This window comes from Sitophilus oryzae, unplaced genomic scaffold (genome assembly GCF_002938485.1).
Source record: "Sitophilus oryzae breed Bouriz unplaced genomic scaffold, Soryzae_2.0 scaffold_1059_pilon_pilon, whole genome shotgun sequence".
Taxonomy (NCBI): domain Eukaryota; kingdom Metazoa; phylum Arthropoda; class Insecta; order Coleoptera; family Curculionidae; genus Sitophilus; species Sitophilus oryzae.
The window spans coordinates 4,505,949-4,520,533 of record NW_022145681.1 but is presented as its reverse complement, the minus strand read 5'-3'; the positions used below and the strand labels follow the sequence as shown (position 1 = coordinate 4,520,533).

Sequence of the window (14,585 nt, the reverse complement as noted above, 5' to 3'; positions counted from 1 at the left end):
GTGGAAGAGATCAAAGAGTATATTATGTGAAGTGTGAAAGAAGAACAGTATACTGAACTTCACACATCACAAATACCAATATGATAAAAAAATGGCGTCAAGTAGGCTTGAAAATAATGATCAATGAATTATACTATACGATCGAAAAAAAGCGGCGTCAGCGATGGCTATGAACTGAAGATCGCTGTCATTTTATATGTAAAATTAAATGGGGAATGTCATCGATGGTCATTCCCAAGCCAACTGGATGTGTTTTTTTTTCGATTATACGGTATACCTATATACAATAATGGTAACGATCTTCATTTCTAAGCCAACTCTGATTCTTTCTACGATTGTATACTACTTACATATTTAAAAAAAAATAGTTAACTTATGATACTTATTTAAAATATCTATTATTAAATATCTGTTACAACTATACTTTTCTTTATTCCTTACTCTTTATCATATTGCCATCTACAACCAAACTATCTAAATAATATTTATATCGTAGAAAATATGTTCACCTAGAAACCTCTATCCTCATTGATTTTGTAGGAAATCCAATCGATATAGCCCGGAACAGCCCGGAAAGAGTTTCACCGTATATTCGTTTATTGCGTTGAAGACAGATGGCGTTAAACCTATTTTTTTCCAAGTGCAGTCTGGCTCGGCTAGACTGCGGGTTTCCAGCCTTTCCAGATTTATAAATAGACCGCCTACGTACCTACGGTTTGTTATTACGATCCAACGAAAATAAGGTTATATTTCCCCTGTAATTAGCACTGAAATAGCTCATAGCCGTCATTAGTATGTAAACGGAAGTGTCCTGGATATCATGCTGTTTTGCTATTTCTCCGGATTATCCTGCCAACATAAGATAATGTTATGTGGATACTTCGATATCGGTATAATTCTAACCTAGTTTCGTTTATTTATGCATAACAAAGTTTCTTCTGGAAATTTGCCAAAAATTTAACCCGCAGTGCGTATTGCATCATCTTTTAATCTTCAAAACCGTGTTTTTATCTTTAAAAAAAGTTTTTTAGCGTTATCGAAAGTTATTTGAGATCCAAAGAAAACGAGGATTTATAAGAAAAGTTTAATCTTTGTTTCAAACTTTTACCTTTTGTCTCTTTCTATCAATATATAGAAGATAGGTATCGAAGTTTAGTTTAGTTTCCGAAGGCGTCAGAATGTCTGGAAATGCTTCCAATTGGAATTATATAGAAATGAAAGATCAAATGGTATTGGGTCAGCAGTGTTAGGTTCCAGGAAGGATATATTTATATCAAAAAAGGTAAGGTTTTATTTAGATTATGTTTTATTAATGATAGATTTATACTTCAAGGTTTTCTTTATTGATTTTGAAAAATAATATCGGTAAGTTTATAATTTATTAATGCGATTAGTGGACAGCGAAGTGAGTGAGTACAAAGATTGATTTTTTGTTTTTATTATTAATGCTTACTAAAAATTATTTATTATTGTTTAGTTAAATTTAAGCAGACTGTTAAACTTTTTGTGAGGGATATATTGTTTATTTCACAGAATAGAATTGTCACTTCTTCGGGTCATTTCAGGTAATCATGTTAACTGAAAGAAAAATCGCTGGTTATATTTTATTCGTTTTTAAGATTATATCAAACTGTGCGTCTCAAAAATGGCTCACTCCTATCACTTTTTTTCAGATAAAAAAAACGAGATTTGCTATGTTAGCATATGACATAAATTAGGATTAATTGACATATTAAATTGTTTTTGGTCACTTCCTGTTTCACCGAAAATGACTACAAAACTGTTGATATTTAAATGGTACCGTCGGTATATTTCTACTTTATTCGTTAAAAAATGACACTCTGAATAAAATGTTTTAAAATTCGTTTTGAAAATGACACTCTGAATGCATTTTTGTTGACAAAATATCAACTTTTGACATTTTATCGTATGGTTTATTTGAAATTTTAACATGCAGTTCATAACGACAATTTGAATCGAAATACCAAGTGTGTGGTAATAAATTATTCGTAATAAATGCTTTTTTTAAATATGCTAATAATTGAACGGTTGCTGTTCAATTCTAACCTTATTTTTTGAACGCCAGGATGAAAATTAGCCGTAAATATGAAAATATTTCTTTCTAAATTTGAACCCTAGAGTTGTATTGAAAAATGGTAATTTATTATATGAAAAAAAAAATCGATTTTGCAAAATAACAAAGTCAAAACTTAAATTTTCAAGAATATAAAAAAGCCAAAGAACGTCAGTGACTTGATTTAGAATTAGTACCAATCACTAATCCTAAAATTTACTAACACACAACTAATTCAATCATTGTTGACCGCTCTGTATATATTGAGGAGTATTTTTTCAAATATGACAACTTTATTATTATAGTATTGTACATTTCCTGAACGTCTAAAGCTCTCCTAAATTTATAAAATTAGATTTTTGAGTTGCAAATATTTTATTACTGTCCGTATAGATTATTCGAAAATGTTCTAGAATACAGTTATAAATAATTATTACACAGTATATACAGGGTGTGTCAAAAGTAGATGAATTTTTCTTCAGTATTTCAAGTAGAACACCTTACAGATTATGTTTCTATAAAATAAAATTATATTCAGCTGCATTAAAACAACATAGGTATCGAATATTTTACAAATATAAAAGAAATATTAAACAAAAATTACGTCATCACCTATTCCTAGGGTTCTATAAAATATATGCTTTAATTTAACCAAAGAGAAACACAGATACCTATAGTAATCGCAAAACATTTTCCGAAGCACGTCATCGTTCGACATTGACACTAAAGTCTATAAACCTGACTAAATGAAATTTTTGTAAAAATGTTTAAATTTGTTGTATAATTTAAGATACCCAACAGCTTTTCATTTTATAACTTTACTTCATAGAACAAATGATTGTAACAGATATTTTATTTAGATTAAAGCTGCAAAAGTTAGTTTAAACCGAATTTTATTATCGCTATGTTGGTCACATTGCGCCGCGCCGTGTTCAGCAATGTTGTCCTTTATTATTTCACAATTATCCTTTATTATTATATTTTCATAGTCTTTTTTTAAAAATTGCACTTTTAAACACTCAGTTCTTTTAAGAACTAAATTTTCGAGTTTTTGTATTGCATTTCTTGAAATTGTGTGTTGAAAATATGCCGAAGCATTTAACGAGTCGAAGCAAAGAGCTTGTAGCTTTCCTGTTTTTGTTTAACTATTTTAAACGAGAATGTAACAATAAAGGTTTTTTATTACCTTTGATTGCAATCAGAAAAGTAAGTTTGATAGCACATTATACCACTTTCAAAGTTAGTTTTTATTAAATTCTGTGATTATTAGTTTGTGCATTAATAGCACCCCCCTTACTTGTTATTACCACTTATGGCGTTGTAAGATATTTTATTTATTTTAATTTTTAAAGTTTGGACGTGACAGCTTCACATTTCTGAGAGCAAGGGCGATTAAACTTGTTTCCATGGCTACCTAAGTGAAATATTGTTTAAAAATGATAAGAATTGGCTATAACTCAGTAATTTTTCGAAGAAAAGATATTATAGCTTATATCACTAAAAAGCTTAGAAAATGGCGCTTTTTATGAAGTCATGGCCAACTATGGGTTCCATTTAAAAAAACATATGTTTGTGTCATATGTCAAAAGTGACAGGCTTTGGAAAAAATCGGAGGACACAGTCTCATTAAGGATGTGATTATCTATAACTTTTATCGGAAAACTTTTTGTCTAAAATAGCTTATAATGGAATTAGGGACAATTTTTAAAATAGCCGATATTTGTTTTTTACAAAATATCTAGTAATCCATGAACTTTTTTAAAAATCTGAAAGGCGCATATTTATGACCCCACAAAACTGCAATTCTTTCCCCATTTAACCGACTCTCTTATCTCCAGTAGTTTCCGAGATACCCATAGAGAACATCATAGGAAACTCACCCTGTATAGTATAGTAAACCGATCATTTATGAAATTCACTTAAAATTAACTAATAATATATTTTTTCTTGCTTTTTTTGCTTTTATTTACTGTTGTAGCCCCTTGTAAAATTTTTATGAAGAATGATTTTTTCTCAAAATATCAATAATAAAAAAGTTTTCCTCTTGTCTCTATTTATTGTAATAGAATAACCCATAGTAACGCTTATAATAATCTTCATAATGGACTAGTTTTTGCCAATATGTAATAAGTAAAATAAGATATAAAACAAATAAATCAATTAATCACTAAAATATTAGTTATTAAATTAAAAATAAAACGTAAAACTCTATAAAAAATGATATAATAAATATGTTGTTTGTCAATTTTAAATTAAGATTCATCTCATAACTCCATCACAATCTGGCAGCGCTGTCGCCATCGCTTGTCACTCAAAGTTGATCACGTGCATCGGAAATTGTTTTGCGATTACCATATTATAACGCTTAACCTATCGTTTTTTGACCAAATAATTCGCTGCCATAGTTTCATGACTTGACTTCAAAATTATAGGTTCCCTCTTTCTACCCCCGTCTGTCACTCTTGACAGTCATTCCCATCAAAATTTACAGTTTTATTTTATACAATTTTTATTTCTATATAAATATTTCGTTAAATAACTATTTTTTATACAAGCAAAATTTCCATTCGGATAAATTGTTTACTGTGCATTTTGATACAATATTTCATCACTATTTGGAAAGGAGTAGCTACTGAGCAAAACACTTATTTAACTAATAATTGAACTTATTTACTGTTTTGTAGATTAGAAAACATGGATTGTGCAGCAGGAGGAATAGACATGTCAATTACAAAATATGCTGGACCGGAATGTATTAACTATGTTAACATAACTTGGCGGCGAATTGAAACCATGCTAATATTAATAGCCACTCTATATTTATTCTGTTGGAGTTTCCCTAAAGTAAGCTAATATAACTAGTTATTAATGCTGTTCGTTATTATGTTTTATCTTTGAGATTATGGTACATATAAAGCCTTATGCTATAAATTTTTCATAATTTTTGTGTCTATGATTCACGTTCTATATATATAAAAAAAATTGTATTGTCATCCTATTGTCATATATTTTCAAACATTCCTTTTGAAAACATATGATAATAAAAATTTAACATGCCCTCACCTACTGTGGGTCCAGTGAACTATCCTGACACACGGTTTTTAAATTTTTCCTTTTTTTATCAAAAAGTAACCATTTTTAGTATTAATTTTAAATAAAAAAAATGCGGATTATGCACGGAATTTCAAAATATTTTAAAAATATTAGACACATATTTGACGTTATAGAGAATTTTAACACTTGATTTGCCAGTTCTACTGAATTTTCTAATAATTTTTGTTTTTGTATTTTTGTTTTGAAAAAATAGCTTTAATAATGATTTTAAACAAAAAAATGCACTAGATTAAAAAAAAATATTATATTTTTAGTGCTATTTGGGATCCGTTTCATTTGGCCCTCAAAATTAACAAATTTTCTATAAAACTAAGTGTATTACCAATGTTATTTAGACAAAAATAAGAATAAAAGTAGAACAAAGAGAGCTTGAGTTGAGAAAAAATGCAATTTTTTTGTCAAATATGAAAAAAAAATATTCTAACCTCAAAAGTATTCCTGCGCTTTTACATTTGCGATTACAGCGCGTTTTAGATCGTCTTCGATGCTGTTTTTTTATTATACATTTTCGATTATACTAATGGCTGGCAAAGGTTAGTCTTGGGTCGAGATTTCCGTATGTAAGACAAGTATAATGCGTTTATAATATACTGAACAAAGAGAGAACAGTAAAAACGTTGCCAAACGTTTGAAATAAACCAAGAAGCTGTGCACATTGCTAAGAGACGTGGAAGGGAATATAGCAGATTCGTCGACCCAGTCAGTACTTAAAATACTAGGAAGGCCGTGTTTTTAAAATTTAAATTACGTCTCGTGATACATTTTTGTTTATTAACGAGTCGTAATTTTCCATATTGCTTGAAAATTTTTAAGTGCAAGTTAGAAACACTTGCATTTTTGGTAAAAATAAGTAGAATTGAGTTGGTGTTCGACTGTGGTCGCGCTATTAGAACTCTGAATTCAAACATCGATATCTCGAAATCCATTAGAAAGAATTGATTGAAGTTTTTTTTCAAATACTTTCTTAATATCTCTGATATATTTTCTTCGCAGACAGTATGTGAAAATCTTTATTAATAAAAAAGTTACATGATTGCTGAAAATTGCTATGCCCTAAAAGTAAATGGATGGGTTTTTTAAAAACCTTGAATTAACAAAAAGCAAGCTTATCGATTTTTTCTTATTTAAACATCTTGTAAAAGATCCGAACTTCAAAATAAATAAAGAGTTTCAGTTAATAAAGAGTATCTAAAGCGGTTCTTGAATTATCGCGTGTTATGTGTTAAAATGTTGAGTTATTAAATTATCGCGATTATTGACGTTTTCTCGTTATAAAAAAATGGACACCCTTACGATATCCTTATAATTCCATTTCAGATGCTTCGGAACATATCTAATGATTTTATTTAGTTATCTTTTCCAAGAAAAAGGTTTTTTACAAATAAGCGGTTTGCGATCATGATTTTACTTTACTTGATAGGGAAAAGCGTACCGGAGAATTGTGACAACGTCGCAACCGCACACCGTCGCATTTCTCTCACTCCGACTTAATATGATCCCTATGCGATTTACTTCCACACACGCAAATACCGACCCAAAAGTAAGAGTTGCTAGCACGTTATGCATTTTCTTATTTACATTTTTATCTAATATTAGCTGTGTTACTTGTTGTAGTGCTCCCTTCCCACAATACCATTACTGGATAAAGACAGACCCGGCAAAAGATTCCTTCTTGTTCTAGTGTGCCTATGTTGGGGCATGGAAATTGGCTTTAAATGTGCATCCAGAACAGGAATATACCTTTTAAATCCTTGTCACATTACCACCGCTATGCAGGTATTGTAATTAATAAAATACTAATTAAATAATTATTTTACTAATATATCCAAATAATTACACAATTATCTAAACTTCAATTAACACATATTTATTTTTTTTTATTCATTCTAATTATTATTAGTCTTATTAGTAATAGTAAATTTATTTTCTCACTGGCTGTTTGTACAAGGTGGGTCAAATTCGACGCTTTTAAATGGAAACACCCTTTTCTATAGGAGATAGATGAAAACTAATATCGGTGGCTGAGCTCAATTTTTGTTAAAAACATGATGGTGAAAACCGCATATCGATATCTGTTACCGTTTCGGAGTTACGGGGTGTTTTTCAAAAATATGCACTTTTAACAAATCGCTGTAACTTTTTTGCTATGGAAAATTTTGTATTTTTATGAAAACATTTCCAAAGCACCTTTTTACGTAGAATTTAATGGTTTAAGTATATTTTTTTTAAAATTAATAATTTAAGAGTTGTCAACAGAAAATTTGATTTTTTATATGGGACACCCTGTATATTTTTAATATATTGAAAATAATTTAAAATTACCTTTCCAAAAATATAACACAGTTGATATTTTGCTCGATTCCTCTTCGAGATATAGAGTATATAAAAATTCGCCCGCTTTAAATGAGTATGCTTTGAAAGGCACCGGCTGTAATGCAAAAAAATCTAGCTTTGAGCATCAGTTAAAACGAAAATAATATTTGCTATGAGAAATTCAGAATTTTATAACTATTTAAAATGTATTTAACCAACATCAACACACATTTAAACTATATCTAATAACAATAAAACTAAATAGCAAACCAAGACATGAGATTTTGCTACAGGTGTTCGACATATCGACCGTCTTCTGTTATGGACAGACGGGGCTGTTTTTGAACATTTCTCGCGAAATTCATTAACTCAGTAGGGGTGAAAGATACCCTCTCATAACTGTTAAGTATTTCTAATTCTTGTCTAGATTATACGGAAGAATAAGAAACCTTTATTTTTCCGCAAATATATCCATAGGATTAGATCCATGGGCACTAAATCAGGCGGCTTCGACGGCCAACGGCTGGAATCTTGGTTAGCTATTCAATTATTGTTGAAATTGGATGCAAAAATTTGCTGCTAACTTCAGCGCTCATAAGCGGTGCGTCGTCTTGCTGGAAAAATATGTTTTCGAGTTCCATTAAGGGGCATATCATCAATAAGGGGTCCAAAGCCTACTAGTTAAAAGTGGCGAACTTTTAAAAATTCTGTATTTTGAAGGGAATTATAACAAAATATCAAGTGTGCTATATTTTTGGAAAGGTAATTTTAAATTCTTTTCAGTTAATTAAAAATATAGAGGGTGTCCCAAAAAAAAAATCAAGTTTTCCGTTGATAACTCCTAAATTATTAATTTAAAAAAAATTATACTTAAACCATTAAATTCTACGTAAAAAGGTGCTTTGGAAATGTTTTCATACAAATACAAAATTTTCCATAGCAAAAAAGTTACAGCAATTTGTTAAAAATGCACATTTTTGAAAAACATCCGGTAACTCCGAAACGGTAACAGATATTGATGTGCGGTTTTCACCATCATGTTTTTGATGAAAATTGAGTTCCAGACACCGATATTCGTTTTCGTCTATCTCCTATAGAAATGGGTGTTTCCATTTAAAAGCGTCGAATTTGACCCACCCTGTACATATACGAAGCTGTTTGTTTCCAAATACCATACAAACATTTTTTTAAATAATTTACATTAATTTTTGTCTTTTAGATTTACTTATTGGCAGCAAAACCCAGCAAAACTGTCACAGCAGTATTTCGAATTCATTTGAATTATTTAAATGGTCCTATTCTAGCCATTGTTTTCTACGAAACGGATACGCGACTGGTAGGTAAAGTTAATGGCCACATAATAGCGTAATACGGAGATAATGAATGTTGTAAAAAGCATATTACGGAAAATGGAAAATTGTGCAAGAAGCGCATAGCGATGTGATTTTTTTCCAATTTTGACCACATTTTGACATTCAATGTGACACTTTTCATAATCCTGACATTTTGAAAGATCTTTCATTTCGCAAATACTTTCGAAATGTCTTTGTGCATCTCGTGATCAAATAAATTTGTCGATAGTTATTATTTAAAATAAACTAAGTTTAATTGTGACTTTTTCAGTCCAGGATCGGTTCCTGAAAAATCAAGAATGTGAAAGAATCATCCGAGATGTCAAATAAGGATGTTGATTAAATTTGAACATTATTCTTAACTTACACTTCATTCAGAATCACGATATTAGTGGAATAAATTAGTGATTTTAATTATACCTTATAGTTAAGAGTTTATTGTCACTCACAACGTCTATAAAACACAATTAAAATTAATAGAATATCCTAGCAACAGCGTAAGGTAGTCAGTTGTATCCATAGAGAAAGCCTAATAATTAGCTTAGAAAACAATGAACTTTCAATTTCTAACCACATTTTCTCATGACGGATGATAATAAAAATAGTAAGTAGTAATAATAAATATGATATAAAAAGTCAAAATTACATTACTCGCAAATTTTGAATTATAATTGGAAGTTAAGTAATTGGAAAAAGTTAATTCAATTAAGTGGAAAAACTTTTTCTACTAATTTAAAATTACTACTACTAATTTTGACGGTCTGAATGCTTACATTGAAATTAGAAGAATAAACTTCTACGTTAATTGAAACCACTAATTTAGAAGTTCTGAATGAAGCTTTACAACCAAAGATAACACACAACATAAGCAGGGACAGAGATTTTGACATATAAAGTGACACTTTTTATAATTCTTTGACGTTTTAAAAGATGTTCAGTGTCTGAACATGTTTCTGAAAGTCAATTTGTTTTTATAATATTAATTTCGCAACCAGTTACGATTTTTTTTCTTTTCGCAACTAGTAATAAAATAAATGGTACTTACTAAAGTATTAAAAGGTGACATATGACATTCATAGTCAAATAAAATACTTAATATTTGCTTAATATTGTTGTTTGGTTTGGAAAAAAATTATAAAAAAAATGGACCAGAAATTTCTGGTCTTTCTCTTTCAACAATCAAACATCTGTTTCAAATTCTTTCAGCTTCCATTTGAAGCGACAGTTTATTGGGTCCAACATTGTATGATGCTCATTGTGCCTTATTATCTTTTACGACTTGGAGGTAAGTTTTTACGTATTTTTTTACATTGTTTCAGATTAAAATAAGAATTTGAATACTAAAATCTTATTTGAAAGTTTGTATTGTACAATGTTTCGGTTTGAAGTGAAGATTCTCTATATCTATAAGTTGAGCTAATTAAAACAATAACAATATGAAATATTGTACATTGAGTTACATATCTGTTTTTGTCATTTCTACTTCTTTACTGAGATACTGCAATTTTTTTAGCCCGTTTTTGATACTGGCAGTACTTCTTAAGGTTTCAATAAACTCTTTGATAAAAAGGAGCCTGTTTAAATATCTCTTTTCACTCATTGCTTTTGTTATACTCTCCTTCCGAATCTTCTTGGATCTTCTCCGCTTTAGGGGTATCTCCGATGGGATGCTTTCTCCTATTTTGGGGTATCTATTGCATAACTTGTTTTCGAAGTCCGGCATCATCCAAGTTTCCGAAAAAACGCTTAAACACATATATTTTATTTTGTTTTTTACATATTTTAAGATTTTTGAAAATGTATACAGGGTGTTTCGAAAAATCTGGTCATTGATTAATCACGATCCTGCTTAAAGAGCTTGCCGTAAAAAGCTGATTTTTGGAAAACAGATTGGCTTTAGGGTGTAGAGGTTCGATAAGAAGGGATTTTTCGAAACTCGAATTCTAAGGGGGTAAAAACCGGTAAGTTTTTCGGAAAAAAACTCTTAAACACGTATATTTTATTTTGTTGTTTTACATATTTTAAGATTTTTTATAAATTTATACAGGGTGTTTCATAAAATATGACCATTGAGTAATCAAGATTCTGCTTAAACTGCTTGACGTTTAAAGCTGATTTTTCGCAAACGGATTGACTGTAGGGGTTTCTCGAATCTCAAATTCCAAGAGGGTGAAAACGCCCCTCAAATATTACAATATTTTTTATTTAAAAAACGGTCAAGTTTCCGAAAAAACGCTTAAACACGTATATTTTATTTTATTTTTTTTGCATATTTTAAGATTATTTAAAAAACGGTTAGTCTTTCGGAAAAACGCTTGGACAAACATAATTTATTTGTTTTTTTTGCATATTTTGAAATTTTTTAAAAAATCATACAGAGTGTTCCAAAAAGTTGGGTAATCTCTTAACCACGATTCTGCTAAAACTGCTTGACGTAAAAAGCTTATTTTTGGCAAACGGATTTTTCGAAAGTCAAATTCCAACGAGATGAAACTACCCCTCAAATATTACCAAGTTATATAATAATATCGCCATATTGTTTTTTCTCATGCTGACATAAATGTGAGAAAATTTTATCCAGTTTGTATGTTAATGGAAATTCTTGCTTTGCTTTATCATCACCATTTCAAATGATTAATTCGACGCGAACGAAGTCGCTGGTACACGCTACTATAATATATACCGGGTGCGACTCAAAACTGAAAAGTGGCTCATCCCTATAACTTTTTTAGGTTTTCAGTTAAAAAAACGAGATTTGGTACGTTAGTATATGACATAAATTAAGATTGATTGACGTATTCAGTTGTTTTCGGCCACTTCCTGTTTCACCGGAAATGACTACAACTTTTGATTTTTAAATGGCACCCTCGCTATTTTTTTAATTTATTTGATAGAAAATAACATTCTGAATAGAATGACATATCATATGTCAACTTTTGATGTTCTCGCATATGGTTTATTTGAAATTATAACATGCGGTTCATAATGAAAATTTTACTCAAATACCAAGTCTGTGGTATCAAATTATTCGTAAAAAATGCCTTTTCCAGATTGATAATGAGCCACCCTTGTTCCATTTGAAAAAATTGAGATATGATTAAAAACACGATTTGGGCATCTTTTAACCGGTCAGGATAAGATAGTAAAAACATTAAACTTTCAAATCTATTTTTCCAAGGCTCCTTGATTAAAAATTAGTGTTTAAAGCATAACCATGACACTCTAGAATCAAATTTAAAATACGATTTTTTATTAAGCGAAAATGTCAAAGTTGACAGATAATATGTCATTCTATTCAGAATGTCCTTTTCTATCGAATAAAGTAAAAAAAATACGCCAAAGTGCCATTTAAGAATCAAAAGTTGTAGTCATTTCCGGTGAAACAGGATGTGACCGAAAACAATTGAATACGTCAATCTAGCAAATCTCGTTTCTTTAAATGAAAAAATCGAGGGGTGTCTCACTATTGGAATTAAATGTACATTTTCTTGGCAGTCGCTCGCAGTCATTGGCAGTCTTATGGCAGTCGCCTATAATAATTACATGGCAGTCATAGGCAGTCTTCTTCATAGTCATTGGCAGTCGCTTAGCAGTGGAAGGATATTTTGGCAGTACGTGTACATTTTTTAGCCGAGTGAGACACCCCTCGGAAAAAATAAAAAAGTTATAGGGGTGAGCCACTTTTGATACGCACCCGGTAGAAGCTTAAAGTTTAAATTTTTGTTGAATAGGTATATTAAAATATGTCATCCATCAACCATGTAGGTCTAATAGTACAAAACTTCATATCATTATTTCTTCAAATAGAAAAAATGGTAGTTTATTCATATTGAAAACTCAGTACTCAATATAACAATTTATTCTATTTTCAGGCGTTTACAATGTGGAAAATATCACCGATTATAATTGGAACGTACTAGCTTATAGTTTTTTAGTTTTCTATCATTTTACCGTCCTTCAAGGAGTGTCCATAGTAAGTACTACCTTAATATTTCTTTTTTTATTTTCCTAATTTAATTTGTTAATTAAAAAATAATAACAGCCAAAATATATCTAAAACTGAAAGAATTAAGAAATATATTTTTTTAATATTAGTTCAAGTTTTGGAGATATGCATTTAGTGGTTCTAAATATGTACGTAAGTATGTAAGTATCTATTGATAGAATGTTCCTGAAAACTAAAACTATGTTTTTAATTTAAGTGTCAGATTTGTTATAAACGCCCCAAAATTTAACAAAGATATGAATGCATTTTTCGTACAAAATACTAAAAAGTAAACTAAAATTTGTTGGCTAATTTTTTTAGACATTGTAAATGATCGTAAATTTTTAAAGTGTAATTGAAACCACTAATTTATTCCGCTAATTTCGAGGTTGTGAACGAGGCTTCAATTTCATTTATTTTGTATTTTAGTTGACTAATATCAATATGAACCATATCATGTGCCCTTTGGATTCGGATCCGTTCCGGGGCCAACTGTACCGAACGGCTGTTTTCTTTCACGAAGGCCTACTGTGTCCGTTGGTATGCAAAACGTACATCTTGCTCTCTCAATTTTTCTTAACGAAATTTAGGTATACCAAGGTTAAGGATAATTTAAATTGTGATATAGATTTAGATCATATACAATAGACGTATAATTAAATTAGAAAGTTGTCTAGAGGATTAGAATCTTTTATAAACTAGGACACTGTTATTCTGTCGTTAAGTCATTTACTTTTATGACAATTCTTTTGTAATGTACTGGATGTAAATGAATATTGGATAGTAGCCAAAACCCTACCCCTTTACACAAAAAGTTTAAAAAATTTACAAATTTTTCAAACTTTTTCAAAAAGATGTACTTCGAAATAAATTTCTGTCGTTCGTCTTTCGGGCTACATAACGGAGTCGGAGATTCACTTGAAAGACAACAGACTCACTAGGCACGCGTAACACGACAAATAATTAAAGCCAGTTCCGAAAACGTAACATTTTATTTGCTACTAGTATTCAGCATTGTTTTTTATTCTGCTTCTTGGCTGCCGCCTAACTGTTTAAAAAGAAATGCTGCTGTTAAAAATTTATCATAAAAATATATAAATATCTGACTTAAGCCTTTTATAATAAGACATAATTTTTTAATGGCTTAAGTCTTTTCTAAAAAAAATTTAAATCACAAATCAAGACTTAAATTAAGTCTTATAGTACGAGAGCTAGCAACGTCGGAAAAACAAGTATTTTAAGACGTGTAGCTCTTTGATATATCTTTTACTATGCTCTCTAGAACAGCATGCGGCCCGTCTCGCTGCCGGTAAACGTTGTGTTTTCTACTGCGCATTGAAAGAAAATCCTATATTTTTATTAGTCCTTTAAATTCCAGTATTGAATATAAATCGAACATGTCTCCATAGCACAGTGCGTAGTGTTTCCGACCACAAACCGATGATTCAGAGTTCGAATCCGGGTCAGGACAAAGACTTTTTTATTTTATTTTTGTTTATATTCTGATAGTAAAGTATTAAATATTTGTTTTTTTTTGAATCACCAGATTTATTTAATACTTTACTATCAGAATATAAACGAAAATAAAATAAAAAAGTCTTTGCCCTGACCCGGATTCGAACTCTGAATCATGCATCGGTTTGTGGTCGGAAACTCAACGCACTGCGCTATGGAGACATGTTCGATTTATATTCAATACTAGAATTTATAGGACTAAATTAATAAAAAACATAGGATCTTCTTATCT

General features: G+C 30.2%; 1 protein-coding gene across 3 annotated transcripts; it reads left to right on the top strand.

Moving 5' to 3' along the window:
- Positions 1 to 682: 682 nt before the first annotated feature.
- On the top strand, positions 683 to 13,961 carry LOC115876449 (transmembrane protein 164). 3 transcript variants are annotated; one of them, XM_030892251.1, is made up of 8 exons: positions 683 to 967; positions 1,024 to 1,282; positions 4,759 to 4,918; positions 6,803 to 6,964; positions 8,721 to 8,837; positions 10,060 to 10,138; positions 12,726 to 12,826; positions 13,268 to 13,961. In XM_030892251.1, the coding sequence occupies exons 3-8, from the start codon at positions 4,769 to 4,771 to the stop codon at positions 13,484 to 13,486; spliced, it is 828 nt and encodes a 275-aa protein (XP_030748111.1). In that variant the 5' UTR covers positions 683 to 967; positions 1,024 to 1,282; positions 4,759 to 4,768; the 3' UTR covers positions 13,487 to 13,961. The 3 variants fall into 3 exon arrangements, with proteins under 3 accessions (XP_030748111.1, XP_030748093.1, XP_030748102.1); XM_030892233.1 differs by having other exon boundaries at positions 683 to 1,282; XM_030892242.1 differs by lacking the exons at positions 683 to 967; positions 1,024 to 1,282 and adding an exon at positions 4,542 to 4,699.
- The last annotated feature ends 624 nt before the right edge of the window (positions 13,962 to 14,585 follow it).

What these genes read in the sequence shown, in the direction of transcription:
- LOC115876449 (XM_030892251.1), top strand. Translation starts at nt 4,769, where the DNA reads ATGGATTGTGCAGCAGGAGGAATAGACATGTCAATTACAAAATATGCT. An exon ending in TTATCTTTTACGACTTGGAG is followed by an intron (nt 10,139 to 12,725) that starts GTAAGTTTTTAC and finishes TTCTATTTTCAG; the next exon opens with GCGTTTACAATGTGGAAAAT. An exon ending in TCCTTCAAGGAGTGTCCATA is followed by an intron (nt 12,827 to 13,267) that starts GTAAGTACTACC and finishes TTTGTATTTTAG; the next exon opens with TTGACTAATATCAATATGAA.